Below are 23,656 nucleotides of genomic sequence, written 5' to 3'. Positions count from 1 at the left end.
GTTTACTTGGTCAAAGACTATCAACCATATATTAGTTGGATATATATATTATATATATTAGGTATATATTTATTTGATTATATATATAATATATATGTTAGCTATTATGTAACTTGTGTAAGATCATATAGCTAAAAAGTGACAGAGCTGGGATGAGAGTCTGGCAGTCTGTACTAGATACCATGTTCTTTACCAGTCTGCTACACTGCTGGCTTGAGAGATCTAGAATTGTATCTTAAGATATTCCCAATAAAAGTAATATTCATTCAGTTCATCTATAAAAATTATAGCAAGAGTCTGCTCTGTGTCTGACACTGTATTGGGGATTCAAGAAAGAACAGGATATAGACCCTGCCGTAGAAGGCTGTAAACCAAGTGGGAGAAGGGAAAAGATATGTAAGAAAGTAACTATGATACAATGTAATGAATTATATAATTAGGATATTATAGGAAGACAAAGAAGGGAAAGACCAAATGCCACTGGAGGAGGCAGCCTAGTGTAAAGAGGCTTCTAAGTAGGGCTGGGTTTGTTTAGATGGCTAGGTCAGGTCTTGGGGAACCAAATAGCAGAGCAAGCAATGAAGAGCCTACAAATGTACTGCAGGGGGTCAGAAGGCCATAAAGGCTATGTAGGACTGTAGAGAAAATATGCACAGTTAGGGTTTTCTGAGCAAATTTTACTAGAACTTGGGACCTGGGCTTAAAAGACAAGCCTTGGAAGTTAAACTTTGACTGAGTAGAGATTGAGAACTCCAGAGAGGTTTACCTCTCAGGAGATACATGTTTACATTTGAATAAGGTGTAAAGAGTGGATGAGACCTGAGACCATTGAGACATTCCCTAAGTTGTAAGACTCAGAGATGCTAGTCTTATCTTCTGCCGAGAAACATATTTTACATTCCAAACCATAAGAACCCAGGATCTTCCCTAGGACAATTTGTTCATACTCAGGGATAGGTTCCCCCACTCCAACACCCCCCGACCCACTTCTCTCCCCACCTCCCCCCATCTCCAGAGGGGAGGAGTTCTGCTCTACAAGCCTTCCAGAGTCTTATTTTTGCAGCTAATTGCTTTATTAACTTCCTATTGTTGCTGTAACAAATTACCACAAACTTGGTGACTTAACACAAATTTACTGTCTTAAAGCTCTGGAGATCAGAAGTCTGAAATGGTTTCACTGGATTAAACTCAAGGTTTTGGCAGAGCTGTATTCCTTCTGCAGGTTCCTGGGTAGAATCCCTTACCTTACCTTTTCCAGTTTCCAAACCTGCCTGCACTTCTTGGCTTGTGACCCCTTCTAACATTTTTAAAGACAGAAGCATAGCATCTTCCAATTTCTCTCTGATTCTCACCCTCCTGTCTTTCTCTTCTAAGGACTCAAGATTACATTGGGCCCACCTGGATAATCTAGGATAATTTCCCAATGTCAAGAACCTTAACTTAATCTTATCTGCGAAGTCCCTTTTACCTTGTAAGGTAACATATTCACAGGTTCCAGGGATTAGGATATAAACCTCTTTGGGGTGGGGACATTAGTCTGCCTGTCACATTCGCCCACAGTGCAGACCCCAGTACATGTATTGTACTGTGATGTCTCATCTGGCTTGGATTGTATTACCCCAGTGGTAAGAGTTGGGTTATGAAGGACTGGCATGGTTATTATAAGTAATAATATTTCATTTGTTTCTGCTTCAGAGACTTCATGTCTTACTTTCAGGCTAGTTTTGAAGGGCTATATTGCTGAGCTGTGTAGAATCTTGAATTATAAAAACAGGAAATATCCAGAGTTGTTCTAAAAGTTGTCTGGGACCTTCTACTTTAGGACAGCTCACTCAGCCTTTTTCTCATAAGAGCTTTCCAGCTTGACTAACTCATTCAAATTGAAAAGCCCATCCTAGTTCCTTTTTGGTCAGGGTTTTTGTTTTTTCTTGTTCTAAGCTGAAACTAACCTAAAAACAATTCAGATGAATCTAGGATTTAAGAGGTTGGCTCTGCTTCCTTCCCATTGCTCTTCTGCACTTGGACATAGGAACGCAAATGATACCAGCCCTCCGCAGTAAATGTGACTCATCTTCAGATATGGGACTGTATGCCCATTTCATAGTGTATTTGTGGTTTTTAATACAGGCTGACTGTATTTTAGTAGGTTTTATACAGCTCATTTTCCAGTATCCTATTGCCACTGAACTGGCTCAAATATTAATCCATTGACCCTAGCTCAAGGATGTAGTGGATGCTAGGCACGGATGCTAGGCACAACCCTCAGATCTGGGTTTGGCAGTAGCTAAGGCAGCTCATCTAGACCTATCATTGGTAAGGGCTACCACCTTGGAATTAGATCTTTTTCTCCCAGAACTAACCATAGCTTACTCCCCTCAAAAAGTATTACACCGTGTAATATGTGCCTTATTCTTTCAAAGGCTAGCCAAAGACTTAGGTAGAGAAATTTCTCCTAGATTTAACATTTAACGTTCCCACTAGCTCCCAGACTTATGCATTGCTTGCTTTGCTTGTATTGTCACCATCCTTATTAAGTAAGTATGTACTCAAGAGAAAAAACAGAGCAGAGCAGTAAAGAAAAAAATTGATGTGGTGTGTTTAATAATGTACCTAAGGCATTTATGTTAACTGACATACTAGTCTCTAAGTCGCCCTTTCGGCTTCTTTCCTTCTTCCTCCCCTTCCTTTTCTCTTATCTTCCTTGTTTCTTCACTTCTCTTTCATTTTCCTTTTCCTTAAATTTCTTTTTTCTTCCTATGCCTTTTTCTCTTTAATTAGCAAATACTGTAAAGATATTCAACTTTGGTTTTTTGGTATTATTATTCTAGAATGGAGTTTTTTATAACTAAGAATTAGTCATTCAACGTATTTTGAAACAGTGCTTCAATAGAAATTGGATTAGCAGCTTAGAAGTAGAGTTTCCCTTTTAAATGTATCTTCTGTGTACTATTTCAAGGTAGGAAAAAACTGATTTTCATCCTTTTCCTTTACCATTTTAGGACCTTTCTTTTTGGTAGAGATGGAAATCCAAATAAACGGAATGTGCACAATGAAACATCTATGCACTTGTTATGTATGGGCCCTCAGATTATGATATCGGAAGGAGCCCTTCATCCTCGCTTAGCACGCCCCGCGGAAGATGATTTCAGAAGAGCAGACTGTCTGCAGATGATTTTAAGATGGAAAGGAGCAAAACTTGACCAAGGCGAATATGAGAGAGCAGCTGTTGATGCCGTTGATAACAAAAAGAACACACCCCTGCACTATGCCGCTGCCTCAGGGATGAAGACCTGTGTAGAGGTAAAACTTCGGTGGTGGCTTTTTTTTTTAATATTCTGCATGGTAAAATCTGTGTCTTGGTAATGTGTGATAATCAGTTTTGTTTTACTTATCTTAACAGTTAATTTAGCTAGTCATTTCTGTCCCTTTTGTGGTTCTAAAAGAATCAGGAGCCCTTGTTTTAGGGAAAACAAACCCATAAACATTCATCCTTGGAAATAAAATGGAATTAGGAGCAATTGAAAATTTGCTAACATTCCTGAAGATAACAGTCATCATACAAACTATCATACTGAGAGTAATAGTTTTAGTAGAGATATGTTCTACATTTTTGGCTTATGTTTAGAAGCCAATTTATAAAATTTATACATATGGCAAATCTTGACAAGTGGGACCTTTAGCTATATATAGAATTGATCAGTTCCCTAAGCAATTGATAAATATTAATGAATACATTTATTGGGGTCTTTTAAAAACATATATATATTAAAATATGCTGTTTTTTTCTGTGGAGTCTGCATTAAAGTGCCTGAATACTATATTGTAATTGAGTTTTTCCATATATGTTTTTCATATATATATAAATATCTAACAACAAGCTTAGGTAAAATCAACCATATAGTGTAGGATCTTAACTAAGCTAAGAAATCATTACTCTTTATACTGTCATCACTACTCTGCATACAGAAGAACAGGTTTCTCTCAGCTATGTAGAGGTCAGTCCATACATAATTCTTAGAAGTTCTTTTGTATAGATGTATTTAAGTTTCAGTGGGAAGAATTCTAGATTGAATCACAGAGTATCCACTTACCAAAAATGTAGGACTTTATTGGAAAAGCAATGATCCAGATTAAATATATATTAATCAGATTAAAATACATATCTGAAAATTTAATATTTCCTTAATCTTATTCATCTATATAAACTTTACACTTCTAAATTGATAAATATACCAAAAAACATGAAGGTCCTTCATTTTCTTACTCGTGTTAAAAGGTTATGGCCATCTAGGGACTTCTCTGGTGGCACAGTGGTTAAGAATCCTCCTGCCAATGCAGGGGACACGGGTTCAATCTCTGCTCCAGGAAGATGCCACATGCTGCAGAGCAACTAAGCCCATGTGCCACAACTACTGAGCCTGCACTCTAGAGCCCACAAGCCACAACTACTGAGCCCACACACCAAAAGTACTGAAGCCCGCACACCCTAGAGCCTGTGTGCTGCAACTACTGAAGCCCATGCACCCTAGAGCCTGTGTGCTGCAACTACTGAAGCCCGCGAGGTCTAGGGCCTGCGTGCAACAACTGCTGAGCCCATGTGCTGCAACTACTAGAGCCCATGCGACTAGAGCCTGTGCTCCGCAACAAGAGAAGCCACTGAAGTGAGAAGCCCACACACTGCAACAAAGAGTAGCCCCCACTCGCCACAACTAGAGAAAGCCGGCGTGCAGCGACAAAGACCCACTGCAGCCAAAAATAAATTATTAAAAAAAAAAAAAGGTTATGGCCATTTATATGATTTCTTTAGTGTATCTGAAGTGTCAGTTATTTTCACTTCTAGAACCTTTCTGATCTTGTGTTTATTGCTGTTGTTTGTGATACTTATTAATATTTTAGAATCTTTGTCATTTCATCTCTTGGGTTTGTGTCACCTTTGCCCACTAGTTAATTAGTGACAGTCATTAACTTGAAACTAATTTTAAGCTTTGCTTTCTAACTTTGATTCACGGTGTGGTGGAAGGATGTTCTAGGATTTTGCGGGAGGGAGGCTATGGGCAGAATTCCTGAGGCTTTTTACACAAGTCTTTTTGTATATTGTTCTATGCCCACCTCTTATGAAAGAATCACTGCCTATAGTGACTCATCATTGTTGACGGGACTGCATCATATTTCTCAAGTGAGTTAGAGTAGAAAATATCTTATTCTTGATAGTAATAATAATGCTCTTAAACTGCTGCTTTAATATCTTGCTTCCAAAAATTCTCTATAAGCATTGCTTTAGAAGTTGTTCATTTTGAAGTATGTTTGCAATGACATGTTATTAAATTATTTTTAAAAATTGAATGTGGTGTTTTTACCAACATTGTTTTTTGCTCAGTGCAGGGAATTAGTACCAGGTTTATTCTGAGCTGACAGGCCTGATGATTTGCTTGGTGTGAATGTATGTGTAAGTTTTAACTGTTTGATCTGTCAGCAAATCACTTTATACAAACCACACCATTTAATGACTGTTTTCATTTTTTTGTGTTCAGAAGAGCTCTTTGACTTAATGTAAAACACCTCAAATAGAGCCCTATAAATACCTTCATTGCATTTATTCTAGTTGTCATCAACAGATTTTAGCACACCATTTTACCCATATAAAGCTATCTTAAATCTCTTATATATACTTGACTGTATACCCAGCCTTAGGTCTTAAATGACTTTTGATAATGTTTACTGTTAATTAAACCAGAAGAGTTTCACAGGGAAGTGTACATTAATTTCCAGAGGCCTTATGTTTTCTAGTTCTAGTGAGTAAAACAAATACATTGAAATACATAACCTACTATATAACTGTACTTCTTAGAGAATTAGTCCTCAAGTGTCTTAGTGTTTGTATAAGGTCTTCTAACATTCACTGTGCTCATTGGTACCAAGCATAATATAAAGGGTTTGGGTTGAGTAAAAGACTATTATCAGATATTTACTAATTTTTTTCATTAAGCTAAGCTATCATAGTATGGTATATAGGGCACTGGTTTCTAGTCTTGGTCCTCACAGAGACTGTCTGTAAGACCTTGAGCGAATCACTCAACCTCTTTGGGATTATCAGTCTCAACCATCCAATAGGAAGCTATCACAGTTATCTCAAAAGACCCCTTTTAGTGCTAATGTTCTCTTAATCTGTGATTGCAGTAAAATATATCCCATTTTCAGTGTCTAGTCTTTGAGGTTAAATTGATTATTTTACTCCATGGTTAAGGCCAAGCTATTTTTTTTAACTCTTGAGGACATATCTATGGAAATACGTCTTTTCTAGTTGTTGAAGATGTTTTTCTCTCTGTGTGTTTATCTAAGGACAGAGCTGATAAAGTCAACAGCAGACAATTTCACATGTGCATTTAAACACGTACTTTCCTATGGCTCATTATCTTGAACCATATAAATGAAATGTTTAAAAACTTCCCCTTCTCTCTATAATAATTGTGTTCCATAGTCAGCTAAAGGGACACACACATACATACACACATAGAACATAACATAAAAGTATCTTTTTTAAAAATTTATTTATTTTATTTATTTTTGGCTGCATTGGGTCTTCGTTGCTGCAGGCGGTTTTCTTTAGTTGCGGTGAGCGGGGCACACCCCCTATCGCTGCACGTGTTGGGGGGGCCCTGGGGCCCTTGCTGCGGTGGCCTCTTCCCCTGCAGAGCATGGGCTCCAGGCGCACAGGCTTCAGTAGTTGTGGTTCGCCAGCTCTAGAGCATAGGCTCAGCAGCTGCAGTGCATGGGCCTAGCCACTCCCTGGCATGTGGGATCTTCCCGGACCAGGGATTTCTGAGGTCCAGCTCTGTGCAGGTGAAAGGTCCCGCAGGGGTCCTGTTTTCTGCTTCCTCGTCTGGGAGAAGAGAGTGTCTAGATCTCTTTAGGGAAATGTGGGAAGTTCGGCAGCCACAGGAGGACAGGGTAGAGGGAAGACTGAATGTAAACACCTCCCTCCTTTTTCTCTTGTGCTGCTGGCTGCTGCCTCGTGCTTTTTCCTCTTTTTCTATCTCACAAGTTGTGCTGAGAGAAAAAACATAGACCAGAAAAGGGATGCACCCTGGACTGGTGTTTGTGGTGTGTGTGTGTGTGTGTGTGTGTGTGTGTCCCCAGAGGCTGGAACCACAGTTCCTCTGATGAACCCTGGAGGCGGCCCAGGTCCTGATTGGTGGTTGCCATGCAGACCCACCTAAGCCTCTTTCACCTGAGCTGTATTATCTGAAGAGGGCACCTCTCTGACCTGACAGTCACCTGAGAAGACCAGGGAGTGAGAGCGAGCCTGTGTCCAGATGGCATTCTCTGCCCTGTCCTCCCCCCGCGGGCATTTGGGGTGGCACAAACTGGGGGAGCCAGACCATGCTTGCTGCACCCTCTGTAGAGCCCTAGGTGGACCTGCTCGGGGCAGATGTTTCCAGCTACTTGGTGAATGGTTCCTGGCCAGAACCCTCTCTTTCCACCCACTCCCTCCACCAGGAGAGGGGTGATTCAGGAGCAGAGGGCAGGGGCCTTCACCTTTAATCACCACATCCTCACCTGTCCTCCTCTTTGCTAATCGAAATTCTCTCCTTCCCTCAAGTCAAGCTCAAGTGCAGAAAGTTCTTCTGATGTTCTGGAGGAGGGGCGAGGCTAAGGAAATAATCCAGGGAGAGGAGGAAAGATGGACTGTGATTATTGAGTTTGAGGTATTTGAGCTAACATGAGGGGCTGGCAGGAGCCCTCCTGTTGCTGTTCTCCCAAATCCCACATTCACATCTGGGCCTCCTGCCTGTCTCTGTGCTCTGGGCACCGTCACTTGCAGACTATACTGGCTTCGGGCCCATGTGGGCCAGACTGCCCCTAACAGACATCAGAAACCGATGCATGCTGCCCTGTGGGGGGCCTCAGGGGTGCTCGAGTGGGCACTAAGCTGCATTGTAATAGACCTCAAGTGATGCTGTACCAGGTACCAGGTGGTAGAGTGACTTCTGGATACACCTTGTCCTGATTATATTGAAAATAAAGCAGAAGGCATCGCCAAGAAGAAATTAAACCATGCCTGATGAGCTGCCTCACACTGCTCACCCGCCTGCCTGCATGTTTTGATTGTGTTCCTAGATGAAATGCCACTTTGCGCTTGCTCTGTGGCTGGTTCCATTAGGCATATCTGCCGTCCCTCCTCATCCAGCTGCTCAAGCAGGGGTCTTGAGTCAGGAGCTGGACCATATACCTCTCTTGACCAGTTCACAGCCCAACAGTCCCAAAGATTGGGAAGGTCTCTTGGGAACGGGAGACTCCCATGTTTTGAGGAGCTGAAGTTGACCTCCTCGCACTCACAGTTCCCTGGTGGCCTCCACCCCAGGACCAGCTAAGGCCAGAGCAGCCTGGGGCAGGTAGCCAGGAGTCCCCACCTCTGAGCATCCCACCTCTATCCTGACGCAAGGGCAGAAATTCCAAGGCATTTCCATGCTGGGGAGAAGGGAAGAGCGGGATGAGAAGGTTTTGCTCTCCCTTTGGGAAAGTTGCTAAAAAGTGACGAGAAGAGGTCAGTGACTAAGTCACAAATGCGTTCATGCAGCACGTATGTCTAGAGCACTGTTGTGTGCAGGTATACCAGTTGCTGGCTTAGGGTGTGTGATCCCGTTCCCCTCCCCCTCGCTCCACACTTCCCAGCCAAGCCCCCGTGAGGCTGGGTCAGATGAGTAGAAGGTGGAATTCTTGCAGGAGAGTGGAGAGCAGAGACAGTATTAGGGTTCAGAGCTAAATGCCTTTATCTTCCTGCTGTATAATCTTGGGTCCACCACAGACCATTCTAGTTGAATGAAAAAATTCATCCCGTGGATTAGTCTTAAAACCTCACCCTCAAACACACACGCGCGCGTGCACACACACAGCGCACACACACAGCGCACACACACACACAATTAATGTAAAAGAGATCATGCCAGTTCTGAGCCATCAAAGGAAGATCCCTCTGCAGCAGTGTGCTAAGGACTCCTGACCTGTGACTTTGGGGAACATGCACATAGATGACCAGGTTCTTAGCATCCTCCCTCTCGACATGGCTGGCCCTTCCCTGTACTTTTCAGTGATGCCTTCAACCAGGAGAGGGGGATCATCCCCTCCCTCCTCCCTCCCCCACCTGCTGCCTTGACACCACAAAGAGGGCTCGATGTTTGTGTTGACTGCTCATTTCTTTTCATCTGTTAACCTGTGGAGGCTTTGTGATTATCCACGCTGAGTGTGAGTTTGTACTGGGGAGAGAAGGTGGTTGTGTTTTTTTTCTCTCATTTGACATCAATGGAGGTTGTCAAAGCATAGGTAAATATTCAGCAACCATTCAAATGGAGAAACACCAGTGGGGCCCATGACATTGCCTCACAAATGGTGTTTGATTAATAAATTGGAGATGTGGAATTGCGAAGCCATTGGTGCAGGGCGGGATTAAAAACATCTTAATCATAGAGTTCTTTTGGGAACTTGCAGGTGTGACAGTATCAGTGGCTAAATATTTTATATATATATGTATGTGTATATACATTCATAAATATATGTATATACATATATATATATATATATATATATATATATATATATATGTATCAGGGCTAGATATTCTCATGCTATATTGCTGCCTAGTTGACATTCCAACAGTCTCTCAAATTCAGCATTTCCAAAACTGTACTCAGTCTTTTCTACCCACCAGTTCCTCCTCTTGACTGCCTTATTCCTATTTATGATGCTACCATTATCCCCATATCTAGTCTTGATACCTGGATTTACCTTGGGGCTGTTTTTGTTTTGTTTTGTTTTGTTTTTGCGTCAAACTTATGCCACTCATTTGCAGAATTAAACTCTTCCTTGCCGCTTTTGGCCAGCCCCTTCTTTTTCTCTCTGTTGGCCACCTTCTAACAACAGGTGCTTATATCAAATCCTCACTTTGTATTTTTCAGAACTTCCTTGAGTAGGAAAATCTGGAGTTTCACAAATATTTATCATTCAAAATGATTTATGAGATAAAAGTAACACAAAGAGGAGTGGGCTGCAATTGTTTGAAAATTAGAAATGCTTATATGTTGAACATTTATTAAGGCAAACTATAATTAAAGCCCCTTTAATTCTAATTTTTTCATATTTAAAAGAATTATTTCAAGGGTAAGCAAACTTTTTTCTGTGAAAGCCCAGATAGTAAATATTTTGGGCAACTGCTCAACTATGCCACAGTATCCTGAAAGCAGCCATAGACCACTGTCTATGTGAGCATGGCAGTGTTCCAATAATACTTTGTTTATGGGCATTCCCACTTGAATTTCTTATAATTTTCACATATCACGAAATAATCTTTTGATTCTTTTCAACCATTTTAAGATGTACAAGTAGGTTTTAGTTTGTGGGCTATACAGGAACAGGCAGCAGGCTAGACTTGGCTCACAGGCCTTAGTTTGCAGTGGACCCCTGCATTATGCAAAGATTGGGAGAGGAAACCAAAGTTGACTCCACACTATAGAAGCTTATTTTAAATATGTAAAATAACATTATCAATATGTAGCAAGTCCTGTATGCTTTAAGTATACAAAGAACTTAAAAAATACTATGTAATGGCTGCCCAGCGCACAAAAACGGAACTCCATTAAAATATAAAGGTTACAAGAATTTAATACTATAAAAAACACACTTTTTTCTTGGTTGCTGGGTTTTTGTTTTTCCACTTTGGAATAGAGATGGACTTCGGAGAGGAATGATGGGTTAGGTCTATTAGCAAGGCCCAATTAAAAGTTTAGTGATTTTTCCTCCCCTTGGCAGACTTCCCTAGATCAAGCCTAGTCATTAGGCCTCATTTTATTTATATTGGTGCTTCACCCGTCACAGTGATCGAAGAACTGGTTGATGTGATAGAGGTGGTGGTTGTGTTTAATAGTGCTTCAGCTCTTTGTGAAAAGCATTTTTTTTAATGAGTATGATCTTTAGATATTTCCTATGCATCCTTGTCCTACTTGCTTATTCAAAGCTTTAAGTGTAGCTGCTTATTGTTAGATTAAATCAAGGTCACTAGAAAACCAAAGGTGGTAAGTCACACTTCCCTTTACAGCTACAGGGGCTATTTGACACTGGCAGCTATCAGAGTATTTCACACTTCATTGAAAAGCCAAAAAAAACATTCACAAATCATACTGAAGAGTTTTACTTAATTATATTGTGTTTTTAGCGCCTGGGGTTTTAAAACTGTAAAAAGAATACAGAAATTGTAGTCTCAGATCAGCAACTGAGTAACTTTGCCTGTTTCTGGGCCTCAGTTTTCTAATTTTTAATCAAGAAAGTTATGATTTCATTATTGCCTCCAAAACATTATGATGCTAAGAGCTATTAATTATTTAGGCATTAACTGTTATAGGCATTGAAGGAAGGGAAGGAGACATCATTTAAATTTTACTTAGCCCAGAAGATTTCATGGGTAGTAGTAATATCTGAGTGGATGAGATTCCAGTTTAAATATTTGGAGGAGGCTACTCAAAATGTGGCCCTCAGCATCAGTAACGCCTGGGAGCTTGTTATAAATACAAATTCTTGTGCCCCACAGACCTGCAGATTCCAAATCAGAATCTCTGGGGGTAGACTCCAGGAATGCTTTAAGCAAGTTTTACTGGTTATTCATTTGCATGTTATAGTTTGAGAAGCACTGTTCTAGGCCTCAAACAAATGCAGATTGAAGTATTTTGCAGAGGTTTGATAAGACAGATGCCTTAAAATGAAGATAGAAGCCATACTAAGTAGAAATACTAATGCCAAGAATTTTGGATTTATTTATAGAAAATTGAGCCATTTAAACTTTTTGATTGGTGGAGTGCTATTATGAAAGCAAATATAATAAGATTAGCCTAATGCTTATAATGTAGAATAGAGTTGAAAGGAGGGACTTCTAAAGGAGTGGTTCTAAAGCCTTGCTACCCAGACAATGGTCCTCAGACTGGCATTGGCATGAATTTGGGTACTTGTCGGGAATGCAGAATCTCAGGCCTCATCTCAGATCAGCTGAGTCTGAGTTTGTAGTTTAACAAGAACCCCAAGGTGATTCATTCGTACTCACATTAAAGTTTGAGAATCCTTGGCTTAGAGCAGTAGTCTGTGGGACATACAATGGAATCACCTGTAAAGAGTTCATATATTTAATCTCCACTCTAGATCACCTTAATATGACTATCAGACTACCCAGATGATTCATAAACAATTTGGAAACCTTTGTGCTGAAACAGTGGTTGTAACCATATCTGCACAAAAAATCCCATAGTGTAGACCATATCTCAAATCAATAAAATTGGAATTTCTGAGAGTGGACCCCCAGACACTAGTATATTAAACTTCTCCAGATGATTCTAGTGTTCAGCCAAGATTGAAAACCAGTGTACTAGAGGGAGTGACAGGAGTTAGAATACTATTGCACTAATTCTGCTGTGAACTGATAAAGGGCCTGGATTTGTATGGTGGTATTGGAAATGGAAAGCATGAGGCAGATGCATTTAGGTGACTTGGTCAGTTGATACAAGAAAGTAAGGGAGAGAAAGGTTAAAAATGATAGAGACTTTAAAAATGTTAATATTAACAATGTTAGCTATCTTTGGATAATATAATTTTCTCTCTTTGATTTTTTTGCATTTTGTGTAACAATCTGCTATCATATCTATAATTAGAGTAAAATAAATTAACTTTATTTTTAAGTAAACTGAGCATGGTTTTGAACCTAGTTCACTTTGAAGTCTGCTAACAATTGACAGCCATTTAAAAAGTGAGATGAGGTGTTGTATGTCAACTACACTTTAGTAGTAAAAAGAAAAAAAAAATTAAAAGTGAGATAAGGTGAAGGAATTGGTTAGAAGGAAGGGAGAGAATATCTTGCGTTTTCATTTAGAAGGAGATTGCGGTCTTTGATTATCCACATGAAATGGTATTCAGGCTATTGAAGATTAGAACTAACTGGGAGTAATGAATATAGATTTAGAATTAAATGTTATCTGCAAGATAAGGTATAGATGAGAAATCCAAGGAAAAGACTTTATAGATAAAATTACAGAATTAAAGTCACAGCATCAACTTGGAGAATGCCTGTGTTTAAAGGGAGTGAGAACAATAAGTGGCCTACAACAAAAACCAAAAAAGCAGAGAAGAGAACCAAAATAATACATTGTCGAGGATGCCAAGAGAAGAATTTCAAGGAGAAGAGGTAGTCAGTCATTTGATGTACTTCAGAAAGGGCAAGGAATTACAAGACTGATAAGGCTGTTGGATTTGAGAGGTATTAATGACTTTCAGGAATATTATAGTGAAGTGGGCAGAGTAGAAGTCAGATTGCTGGGAGAAATTGAGTAATTTGCTGAGGAAGTAGAGAGACAGCGGGTGTCAGTCACTAATTTGACAAATGTGGCCAAGAGAGAAAGTAAAGTATTGGGGAAGTGACAAGAAGGCTAACATAATTAAGATAGGGGACTCCTGTACCAGGAGCCAGTAGAAAGTCAGAGAGTGAAGATGGAGGGAGTAATGGAGTGCTCAAGGTCATAGAGGAAATGGTAATTTTACAACCAGAAGAGACTAAGAATCATCTTTATTTACATTTTTTCTCAAGATTATGTAAGCCTCATTTTATCGATAGACCTGGTAAACTGAGACTTACAGAAGTTAAATGACTTGTTCAGAGTCAACCAGCCATTTAGATGATGGATCAAAGGGGTGGGAAGGGATTTGTCATGAACTAGGGCTGTCCTTCCCCTCTTCCTCTGGGATTATGAACAGAAAGGAAGGCAAAATCGATAAACAGATGTGCTGAGATAGTGATAATTGGTTGTTTCTTTTAAGGTAGAAAATTGTATGTACCACCATGTGTCTGAAAAACACATTTGAATAAAATACTCAGTTCTCCTTGCTTGAGAGTGGAGAAAATGATACTTAGAATGCTTTGGTTGAAGCATTTAAAAACTACCTCTTCAGAACCACATTTAACACCCTATTATGTAAAAGCAAAACACCTGACTTTATGCAGCAAAAGTTTAACAGATATCTTGACATCTTCTGCTTTCTTGTGTTCCAGCCTTAGGCCCCAAAGATCAGTATGCTGAAATTCTTTTTTAAAAAGTAATCCTCCGGGCCTCCCTGGTGGCGCAAGTGGTTGAGAGTCCGCCTGCCGATGCAGGGGATACGGGTTCGTGCCCCGGTCTGGGAGGATCCCATATGCCGCGGAGTGGCTAGGCCCGTGAGCCATGGCCGCTGAGCCTGCGCGTCCGGAGCCTGCGCGTCCGGAGCCTGTGCTCCGCAACGGGGGAGGCCACAACAGTGAGAGGCCCGCATACCGAAAAAAAAAAAAAAAAAAGTAATCCTCCAATGTCAGGCAGTACTGGTGATAGCTAGCTAGCTTCTATGCCAAAGGTAGCATATACGTTGATTTTCCTTGCCAAGACAAATGCTGTAAACATGGACCCTCCATTCCATCACTGATTATGAGTTTCTGTCCAGGTACCAATTGCAACAATGAGATACAGGATTTTGTGGCCTCTCACCCCACTCCCATCAGACTCATTTGGGGACTCCTTTCGAACTACCAATCAAGGCAAGAAGTCTCAAGTTCTAAAAATAGTCAACAGTGACTCTCAACAATGACTTCTCGCACATCCCCTCTCCGCACATCCTTTTTTTTTTTTTTAAACCCCAAGGAATGCAGTCTATACTCTGGAAGGTTCCTCTTACCAATATTCTGGAATGGCACGGCCTCTGAAATTTTGTCTTTGCTTTTGCTAAAGACGGGTGATTAAGTTAAAGATGATTTATCTTGTTTGCTAATATTTAGAATCTCTTCTGTGGTAGTATCTGTTGTGGAAGTAAATCAAGTCATGGCTTTGAAAGCCATCCCAGCGTGCATTTACTGCTACTCTGAATATCAAAGAACCATAGAGTCAAGTCAGCTCTCAGTTCTGTAGCAGCCAGAAGCAAATAGTCTGTTTTGTGTTAGTGAAGCAGAAAGGCTGAAAACAGTAACAGACCCTGCAATAGGTATGATAAGTCTGTGGACTTAATACAAGTCGCCAGTATTGAACAGAGAAGGTAATATAAATATGTCAGTTTCCATGCCACAGGCCATAGTCTAGGGTCATTGCTTGTCAAACTTTAACGTGCATAAGAATCTACTGGAGATGAGAATCAGATTCTGATTTAGAGGCCTGGAGTGGGAGGGGCTTGGGTGGTAGCCCTGAGAATCAGCATTTCTAACAAACCCCCTGGTGTCCCCAGACCACATTTAGACTAAAAAGGTTCCAGGTGGTAAATAGCAGCTGATATGACCTTGCCTTCAGGCTCTAGAAGGTGGCTGCAACAGTGACTGCTGAGAGCTATTGCTTCACAGACTTTTTTTCTGTAAAGGGCCAGATGTAATGGGTAAATATTTTAAGCTTTGTGACCACAAGTCTATGTTTCATATTCTTCTTGGTTTGTTTGTTTGCTTGTTTTTACAACTTAAAAAATGTTTTAAACCATCTTAGCTCTGAGGTATACGTTTGGCTTAGAGCAAGAAGCCTAAGTCATATCCATTGGGCTTGTCAAGTTAGCCCATGGCTTCCAGGCCTGGCATTGGTATAAGTCCCTTATTTTATCAGGGCCTCTTGGGATGACTGTGGAGGAACCATAAGGATTAAGGATGACAGTTCCAAAAGCAATAAAAGAACTTTACAGGAAGATCCGCTTGTTTGTTGGAGGGAAAGGAGATAAAATTATTTGGAAGAAAATGAAAAGAAGCTACCATTTTTATTAACCCACATAAAAAATGAAAATCTCTAAAAGGTATTCACATTTAGATCATAAATAAGATCTGGCCAGAACTTTATGGTGGGCCCAGAATACGTTTGACTTCTTTATTTTGTGATCAGCCTATTCTTTGGGTCAGTACAATGTCCAGTCATGGTTAAGAACTTGGTCAAACTTGTGTCTGAATCCCAGTTCTACTGCTTATTAGTTGAATAACTTTGGTCAACTTGTTTAGCTCTTCTGAAACATTATAATATCCCTGCTACTTGGGGTTGTTAATATTAGGTAAGAATATGTATTTGAAGTCCCAGCATCGTGCTTAGCACTTAGAAAACAATAAGTGGTGGCTGTTACTGTGTTGTTATGGTTGTGACTGAATTCTATAAAAGAATCAGCTCCATGACTAATTGTCAGGCTGTCCTTTAGGGTTATCCTAGATTATGGCCCTCATGGTATTCATGTCCTTGTTAATGTCTCTGCAGACATACTGGGGAACCTTGAACCTATAGCCCTTAATAACAACATATTTAACTTCTGCAAAACCAGCAGAAACCTCAGTAGTGAACAAGTCAAGTCCCTATTCCATGTAATTTGAAAAGTGGGATTTCCTTGGGCGAAATCCTACCTTTAAGTATCAAGAGATTTGTTACAGTATCTTCCCAACTTGGCTATCAGTGGCTATTCCCATTGCTTATTTTGAGGAATATTGAAAACAGTTTTGCTCCCATTGCTTATTTGGAGGAATATTGAAAACAGTTTTGCTTCAGTGATTTGCTCAACTGAATTTTATTTCAGTGTTTAGCTGGATAATGAATGATACAAATGAAAACTTTTGTCCACCTTGTCAGGACATCCAGGTATTAGTGGTTAAAGTAACAGTATTGGCTGTGTCCTTTTTTAAGAAAGATTTATAGAAATGTATAAAATTTAGAGCATTGAATGACTATAAAATTATTCATTTTTAAGTAAACTTTGGACAGAATGCTTAAGAATTTCTTTGTAAAGTTTAAGAAATTAGTTTGTGGTTGTTTTTAACCAAATGAAATCATCTTTTTTTTAATAAATTAATTTCATTATTTATTTTTATTTTTGGCTGTGTTGGGTCTTCGTTGCTGTGCGCGGGCTTTCTCTGGTTACAGCAAGCAGGGACTACTCTTCGTTGCGGTGTGCGGGCTTCTCATTGCGGTGGCTTCTTTTGTTGGGAGCACGGGCTCTAGGCGTGGGCTTCAGTAGTTGTGGCATGCGGGCTCAGTAGCCGTGGCTCGCGGGCTCTAGAGTGCAGGCTCAGTAGTTGTGGCGCACGGGCTCAGTTACTCTGCGACATGTGGGATCTCCATGGGCCAGGGCTCGAACCCACGTCCCTTGCACTGACAGGCGGATTCTTAACCACTGCACCACCAGGGAAGCCTCAAAAGGAAGTCATCTTAACACTAATAAGCAAGAATTGCTGATCTTAAAATTAGAAGCCACTTGTATCTAAATAACTTTTATTGTCATTTCAGATACATACTGTTGAATTTTTGGTGTGCTTACTTTATTAAAATTTTTCTAATAGGCAGCATGAAATAACTTGTCATTTAAATCTATAGTTGCAAGGTTTTTTTAAAAAATAAATTTATTTATTTATTTTTGGCTCCATTGGGTCTTCGTTGCTGCGTGCAGGCTTTCTCTAGTTGTGGCGAGTGGGGGCCACTCTTCCTTGCGGTGCATGGGCTTCTCATTGAGGTGGCTTCTCTTGTTGGAGAGCAGGGGCTCTAGGCGTGCCGGCTTCAGTAGTTGTGGCTCAAGGGCCCTAGAGCACAGGCTCAGTAGTTGTGGCACACAGGCTTAGTTGCTCCGCGGCATGTGGGATCTTCCCGGACCAGGGCTCGAACCCGTGTCCTCTGCATTGGCAGGCGGATTCTTAACCACCGCGCCACTAGGGAAGTCCTATAGTTGAAAGTTTTTGAAAAAATCTTTTTTAGCTTTTAGTAAAACATGGAGGAGACTTGTTTGCTGAGAATGAGAATAAAGATACTCCTTGTGATTGTGCTGAAAAGCAACACCACAAAGATTTGGCCCTCAATCTGGAATCTCAAATGGTATTCTCACGAGATCCTGAAGCTGAAGAAATAGAAGCTGAATATGCTGCATTAGACAAACGAGAGGTAAGTTTTTTTTAATAAAAAAATTATATGGATTTTATATTAAATTTTATTTTTTTCTTCTTTAAAACCCAGTTTGTGTGGTCTTCTTTGCAATATGCTAAATATTCTGTGATCTACATAGCCATAAGTATGAAAATACATCTAGAAAACCTGGATGTGGTGTCTGTCCTTTAGCATATGTAAGTATGTTTAATTACATATAAATAGAGATGCTGACTCCAAGACTCCAGTCCTGTACTTCAGTCTCTGCCTGTCTTCTGGATTGCTCTTATCAACAGACATGCTTTGGTAACTCCCATCTTAAAAAACAAAACAACCTCTCCATTGACCAGTCTTCCCCAGCCCTGTCCCTGTCCCCCTTCACTTGTAGCCCCATATCTCTGATCTTCATATGAGAAAAACAAAACTTAGGAGCTGTCTATACATACCAACTTCCTCACCTTCCCTTCACTCTTCAGCCCATTGCAGTCTGACTTTCTTCCCTTCTACTCTGATGGAACTGCACTGATGTGGACATCAAGAGTCACTGTGTTGCCAAATCCAGTAGGTGCTTTTCTTACTTGAATTCCTCAGCACCACTTGACATAACTAACCACTCCCTTAGTGAAACACTCTTCCCTTGGTTTCAGCGACATTGCTTTCTGGTCTTCCTTTAAGTCTTCCTTGTCTCAGTAGACATTACCTCCATCCACTCAAGCATAAATGTGGCAAGCATTCTCCATTCCTCACATCCAAGCAGTCTGGGAATTCTGTCAGTTTACCTCCAAAGTTATAACCTAAATGCATTTACTCCTCCCATTCTCTACTCCTACCTCCCTAGGTCCTCTCCACCTTCACTTCTCATCTGAACTACCATAGTAGTTTCCTGACTGGTCTCCTTCCTTCTGTTCTCGTCCCCTTAGAATCCATTTTGTGCACAGTAGCCAGAGTGCCTTTTAAACTTAAATTAGATCATATCACTTAAACCATAGAGTGACTTTTCATAGCACTTAGAATAAAATCCAAACTGTCTGTTCAGATATAAGACCTTATATGGTCTCGCCACTGTTTACCTCTCCAACATCATCTCAAATGTTTTTTCCTGGCACACTTTGCTCTAATTGTAGTACCTAGACTATACTAAGGCTTTTGCATTTCCTGTTCCTTATGTCTAAAATCATCTCCCAAGTTTTCTCTTGACTATATCAGTTCTGCAAAGAGGCAGTCTTAGACCATTCTTCTGAAGTAGACCCCTCTCCTTCCATTATTCTTTACTATATACCCTGTTTATTTTTCGTAGCACTTATCACATGGTATAATTATTTTGTTTATATATTTTTATAGTTTACTTGTTTACTGCCTTTCTCTTTTATTAGATTGTCAACTTTATGAGGGCCAGAACCATAACTGCCTTATTTAGCAGAATATTTTCAGTGTCTAACATGTGGTATGCACAGTGGGCATCCATAAATATTTCTTAAATAAAGAAATTATTATAAGACACAGTAAATTTTTTCCTCTAAAAACGATTCTGATTCTTCAGTGTTCAGTGCTAACTTGATTCTGAAAGGACTTATATAACTATTATTTGTATGTGTTTAGGCACTTTTATTTGCCATTGCTCTTTAAATTAGTTTTCTCTTTCTTTCTTTGTATCAGTATTGGACTGCTTTGAAGGTTATTGCTGGTTTGTGTTAATCTGAAAAAGAAGCAGTTTATCTTTGCAGCAGGAAAGAGAAAGGCACCTTCATTTTAATCCCTCCTGCAGAAGAAAGGGGTACTGCCCGCTTGGAACTGAGCAATGTATTGAAATGCTTCACATGACCTAGTTATAGTTCCATTGCAGAAATTCAGAGTGCATATGTTACATGTTCATGAAGGCAATATGTCTTTCTCCTTCAAGGACTATTTTTCTTCCATTGTAACCTATTTAAGTTTTAAACTGTGCATTAAAAAAAAAGAATCTATACAGATGGCTTTATATCAATATTATTCCTTTCTTAATGTATCTAAAGTCAAATTTTATTTGGTTCAACATAAATTAGGTAGAATGATGGCTAATCTGAAAAAGAACATTTAGGAAATATACCAGGAAATAAACAGTTGCCACCACTGGGAATATCAGGAAATATTGGTTTTCATTGCTGAGGCAGGAAAGATACCTGGAGTCCCAAATCTGAACTTGGAACACAGTTTCTAGAAGCAATGTTATATATAGTGTATAAATTCTAGACTGGAATGAGTACTACAAATTTAATCATTAAAGGATTTGGTAGATTTTTTCAGGACAAAGTGTGGTTCATAAATTAGCTTAAAAGCAAACTGTACATGATGATTTGGGGGCACTTTTTAAAGGATAGTTGGGTTAAATTTCCCCTTCTTCCTTTTTTAGTTAATCCCTATATAGAATAGTTTAGGTTAAATTTTTATTTCTTTTTCTACTTAAGGTTATAGGATACCTGTAATATGTAGAGATTCATGGCAGTATAGTTGAATGCATATATAGGTGTAGTAGACTATTAATACAGTGTGATATGAAATGTATTCAGCATTAAGTTTTTACTATCATTTGTAAAAAGAGTAAAACACTGTTGACTGATTGAGTACATGCTCTGCCCCTGTTTAAAGCTTTTTAACATCCCCAGTGATTTTTCTTTAATTTTTTTTTTTTTTTGGCCATGCTGAGTGGCATGTGGGATCTTAGTTCCCTGACCAGGGATTGGACCCACGCCGCCTGCATTGGAAGCGTGGAGTCTTAACCACTGGACCGCCAGGGAAGTTCTTTAATTTTTTAATTAAAATTTTTTCAGCCAAACACCCTCTTTATAAGAAGAAGCAGAATGAAAATTTAAAATATTCATTATTCTACCACTTATAAATAATACTTGTAACATTTTGCCTTCCATTTTTCATCAGTGTGATGATATTGTACATTTTACATCCTGTAGGCTTTTTTTTTTCTTAACATTTTTTGATATTCACAAACTCATCATGGAAAACATTTTGAATGACTGCTAACTACTCTAACATGTAGATGTCCTATAACTCCCTGAAAGTACATTTGGGTTACTTGCATTTTGTCACTTTTAAAAGTAGCATTGCAATTGACCAGTTTTGTTCACATTGTGATTAGACCTTAGGATAGATTCCTGTAAGTAAAGTTATTGAGTCACAAGATCAGTATTTTAAAGGCTCATGATAAGTGATGCTTAGTCATTAAATGATAATCCAATTTCTATTTTTACCCACAGTACATCAGAGGGCCATCTCACTGCAACCTTACCAATATTGAGGGGTGTTTTTGTTTGTTTGTTTGTTTGTTTTGTGGTACACGGGCCTCTCACTGTTGTGGCCTCTCCCGTTGCAGAGCACAGGCTCCGGACACGCAGGCTCAGTGGCCATGGCTCACGGGCCTAGCCGCTCCGCAGCATGTGGGATCTGCCCGGTCCGGGGCACGAACCCGTGTCCCCTGCATCGGCAGGCAGACTCTCAACCACTGCGCCACCAGGAAAGCCCGAGGGGTGTTTTTGTTTTGGTTTTTTTTCCAAACCTTGGCCAGTTTGTTAGGTAAAGAGTTTATATACTTGGGCCTCCCTGGTGGCGCAAGTGGTTGAGAGTCCGCCTGCCGATGCAGGGGATACGGGTTCGTGCCCCGGTCTGGGAGGATCCCATATGCCGCGGAGCGGCTGGGCCCGTGAGCCATGGCCGCTGAGCCTGCGCGTCCGGAGCCTGTGCTCCGCAACGGGGGAGGCCACAACAGTGAGAGGCCCGCATACCGCAAAAAAAAAAAAAAAAAAAAAAAAAAAAAAAAAAAAAAAAAAAAAAAAAAGAGTTTATATACTTAAGGATGTTTGTATTTTTATAACTTTTGACATTTTAAATTTACTGATTGTCACAAATTCCTTATATATTAAAAGCAACACACTTTTTATGTTTAAATCTTGGCAGTTTATTTTGCAGACAAGTTTGTCAGTCTTTCCTGTCATTAATACACTCATTGCTTATATATGCTTCCCTGCCAGAAGACATCTTAGGATCAGGAAACGTATATCAACTGAGGGAAATTACCCCTGGTGAATAGAGTTCCCACCATATGGGGTTAAGTAAGAATTGATGAAATGGTTTCCATGATAATCAAAAAAACAAAGCAAAAATAAAAATATCTAATTTTAAAATATCTATAAATCAGCTATAAGGGATAGGGCTTACTGACTGCCCAGAGCTCTCTGGAATGTGTGATAGATGTTACCAAGGGACATCCTCAGTCGTTTGTTATTCTGATAAGTATTTGAGAATTTCTACTGCTTTTTAAGTTATGGTCTTTAGTTCTATGCTTACTGCAGTAAGCTGGTTACATCTGTTTAAAGGATTGAAATAGATATGTGTATCAATATTAATAATAAAAACAATATTGAATAAAAATAAAAGCAAATTGCTTAGCGATATATTTAATGTTATGCCATAATATTATGATAGCTACAAATCAAATTCATGATAGTGATGCTGTAAGCAAGGATGGGGAAAATTAGGGAAATGTAATGGGGAAAACATGTCACAGGTTATTTTAACTTTTATAAATTTCTGAATAGTGAGACATTTGTGATTTTATTCCTTGTATGTTTTCTGTTAAAAGCAAAGAAAAAAAAGTATAAAGGATAACAAAAGAATTTTAAAAACCTGAAATGATACAGTACCTTTATGAAGAAAACTAAGAAGCATTCACACTTGAATAAACAGAGAGAATACATTTATGATAAGTTGAATAGTATGTCATAATCACTTCTCTCCAAATTAATTAATAGGTATCATATAATCCCACTAGCAATCCAGATTGTATCTTAATAAGTGTAAATGTTGGTGGTTCAGTGATTAAAAGTGTAAATGTTGGTGGTTCAGTGATTAAAAGTGAGTCTAAGTGAAAACATGTATTGATATATTCACACACAATTGATTTGCAAAAAGAAAAGACTGGATAAAAATACTGAGAACTTTAATCATGACCGTTGCTCAGTGGTGGGATTATAGATTTTTATTTCTAATTCTTTTTTGTATTATTCAGATTTTTAAAACTATGAAGTAAGATGGTTTTGTCATTATAGTATGATTCTTTTGTTTTAGAATGATAAGGTACATGAGACTAGGCATCCACTTTCCAGCTTAAAAAAGACTTGTGAGAGAGTAGTTTGAAGTCCATGATAGTGGAACATACAGAGGCTTTTTAACTTCATTGCCAAACTGGAACTGGAAGGTTAAATAAGTGATAATCATATATATTTATTTATAGGCATTTAGAACTTCCTAATAGTACAATAGCCAATTTAACTTTGTTTTTCTTCTTTTTAAAGCCATATGAAGGATTAAGACCTCAGGATCTTCGTAGATTGAAAGATATGCTTATTGTGGAAACAGCAGACATGCTCCAGGCTCCACTATTTACTGCTGAAGCTTTACTTCGAGCTCATGGTAATGAAAGAAATGTGCTTCTGATAACACCAGTGTCTTTTGAAACTTTTCAGAGTTAAAGGGTGGCTATTTTAATGTTTTAATATAAAACAAAATAGTTTGCTAAACAAGCCTAAGTTCATTTTCGTGCAGTAGTTACTGCAGTACTCAGCATCCTCATAACATTTTGTATTTTGAAGTATAAACTAGCTACGAATCGTAGAGAGAAACAGGAAATTTCTTTTGAAAATTGAGCTACTAAATCAACTTATAGGTTGTCTAATTTTAGAAATGTATCTGATTCGAGC

The 23,656-nt window shown here is 39.3% G+C and overlaps 1 protein-coding gene across 6 annotated transcripts in view; it reads left to right on the top strand.

Annotated features, from left to right (window-relative positions):
* The window catches only part of ANKIB1 (ankyrin repeat and IBR domain containing 1), a 163,107-nt gene that overhangs the window by 90,538 nt on the left and 48,913 nt on the right, over positions 1-23,656 (top strand). For all 6 annotated transcript variants that reach the window (XM_060107941.1, XM_060107937.1, XM_060107938.1 and 3 more), the window contains 3 exons: positions 3,000-3,300; positions 17,745-17,927; positions 23,252-23,369. In XM_060107941.1, the coding sequence (XP_059963924.1) occupies positions 3,000-3,300; positions 17,745-17,927; positions 23,252-23,369 (602 nt within the window). The remainder of the gene's footprint in view (positions 1-2,999; positions 3,301-17,744; positions 17,928-23,251; positions 23,370-23,656) is intronic.

Source organism: Mesoplodon densirostris, chromosome 9 (genome assembly GCF_025265405.1).
Source record: "Mesoplodon densirostris isolate mMesDen1 chromosome 9, mMesDen1 primary haplotype, whole genome shotgun sequence".
Lineage (NCBI taxonomy): Eukaryota > Metazoa > Chordata > Mammalia > Artiodactyla > Ziphiidae > Mesoplodon > Mesoplodon densirostris.
The sequence above is the reverse complement of the archived record's forward strand: the minus strand, read 5'-3'. Positions and strand labels throughout refer to the sequence as shown.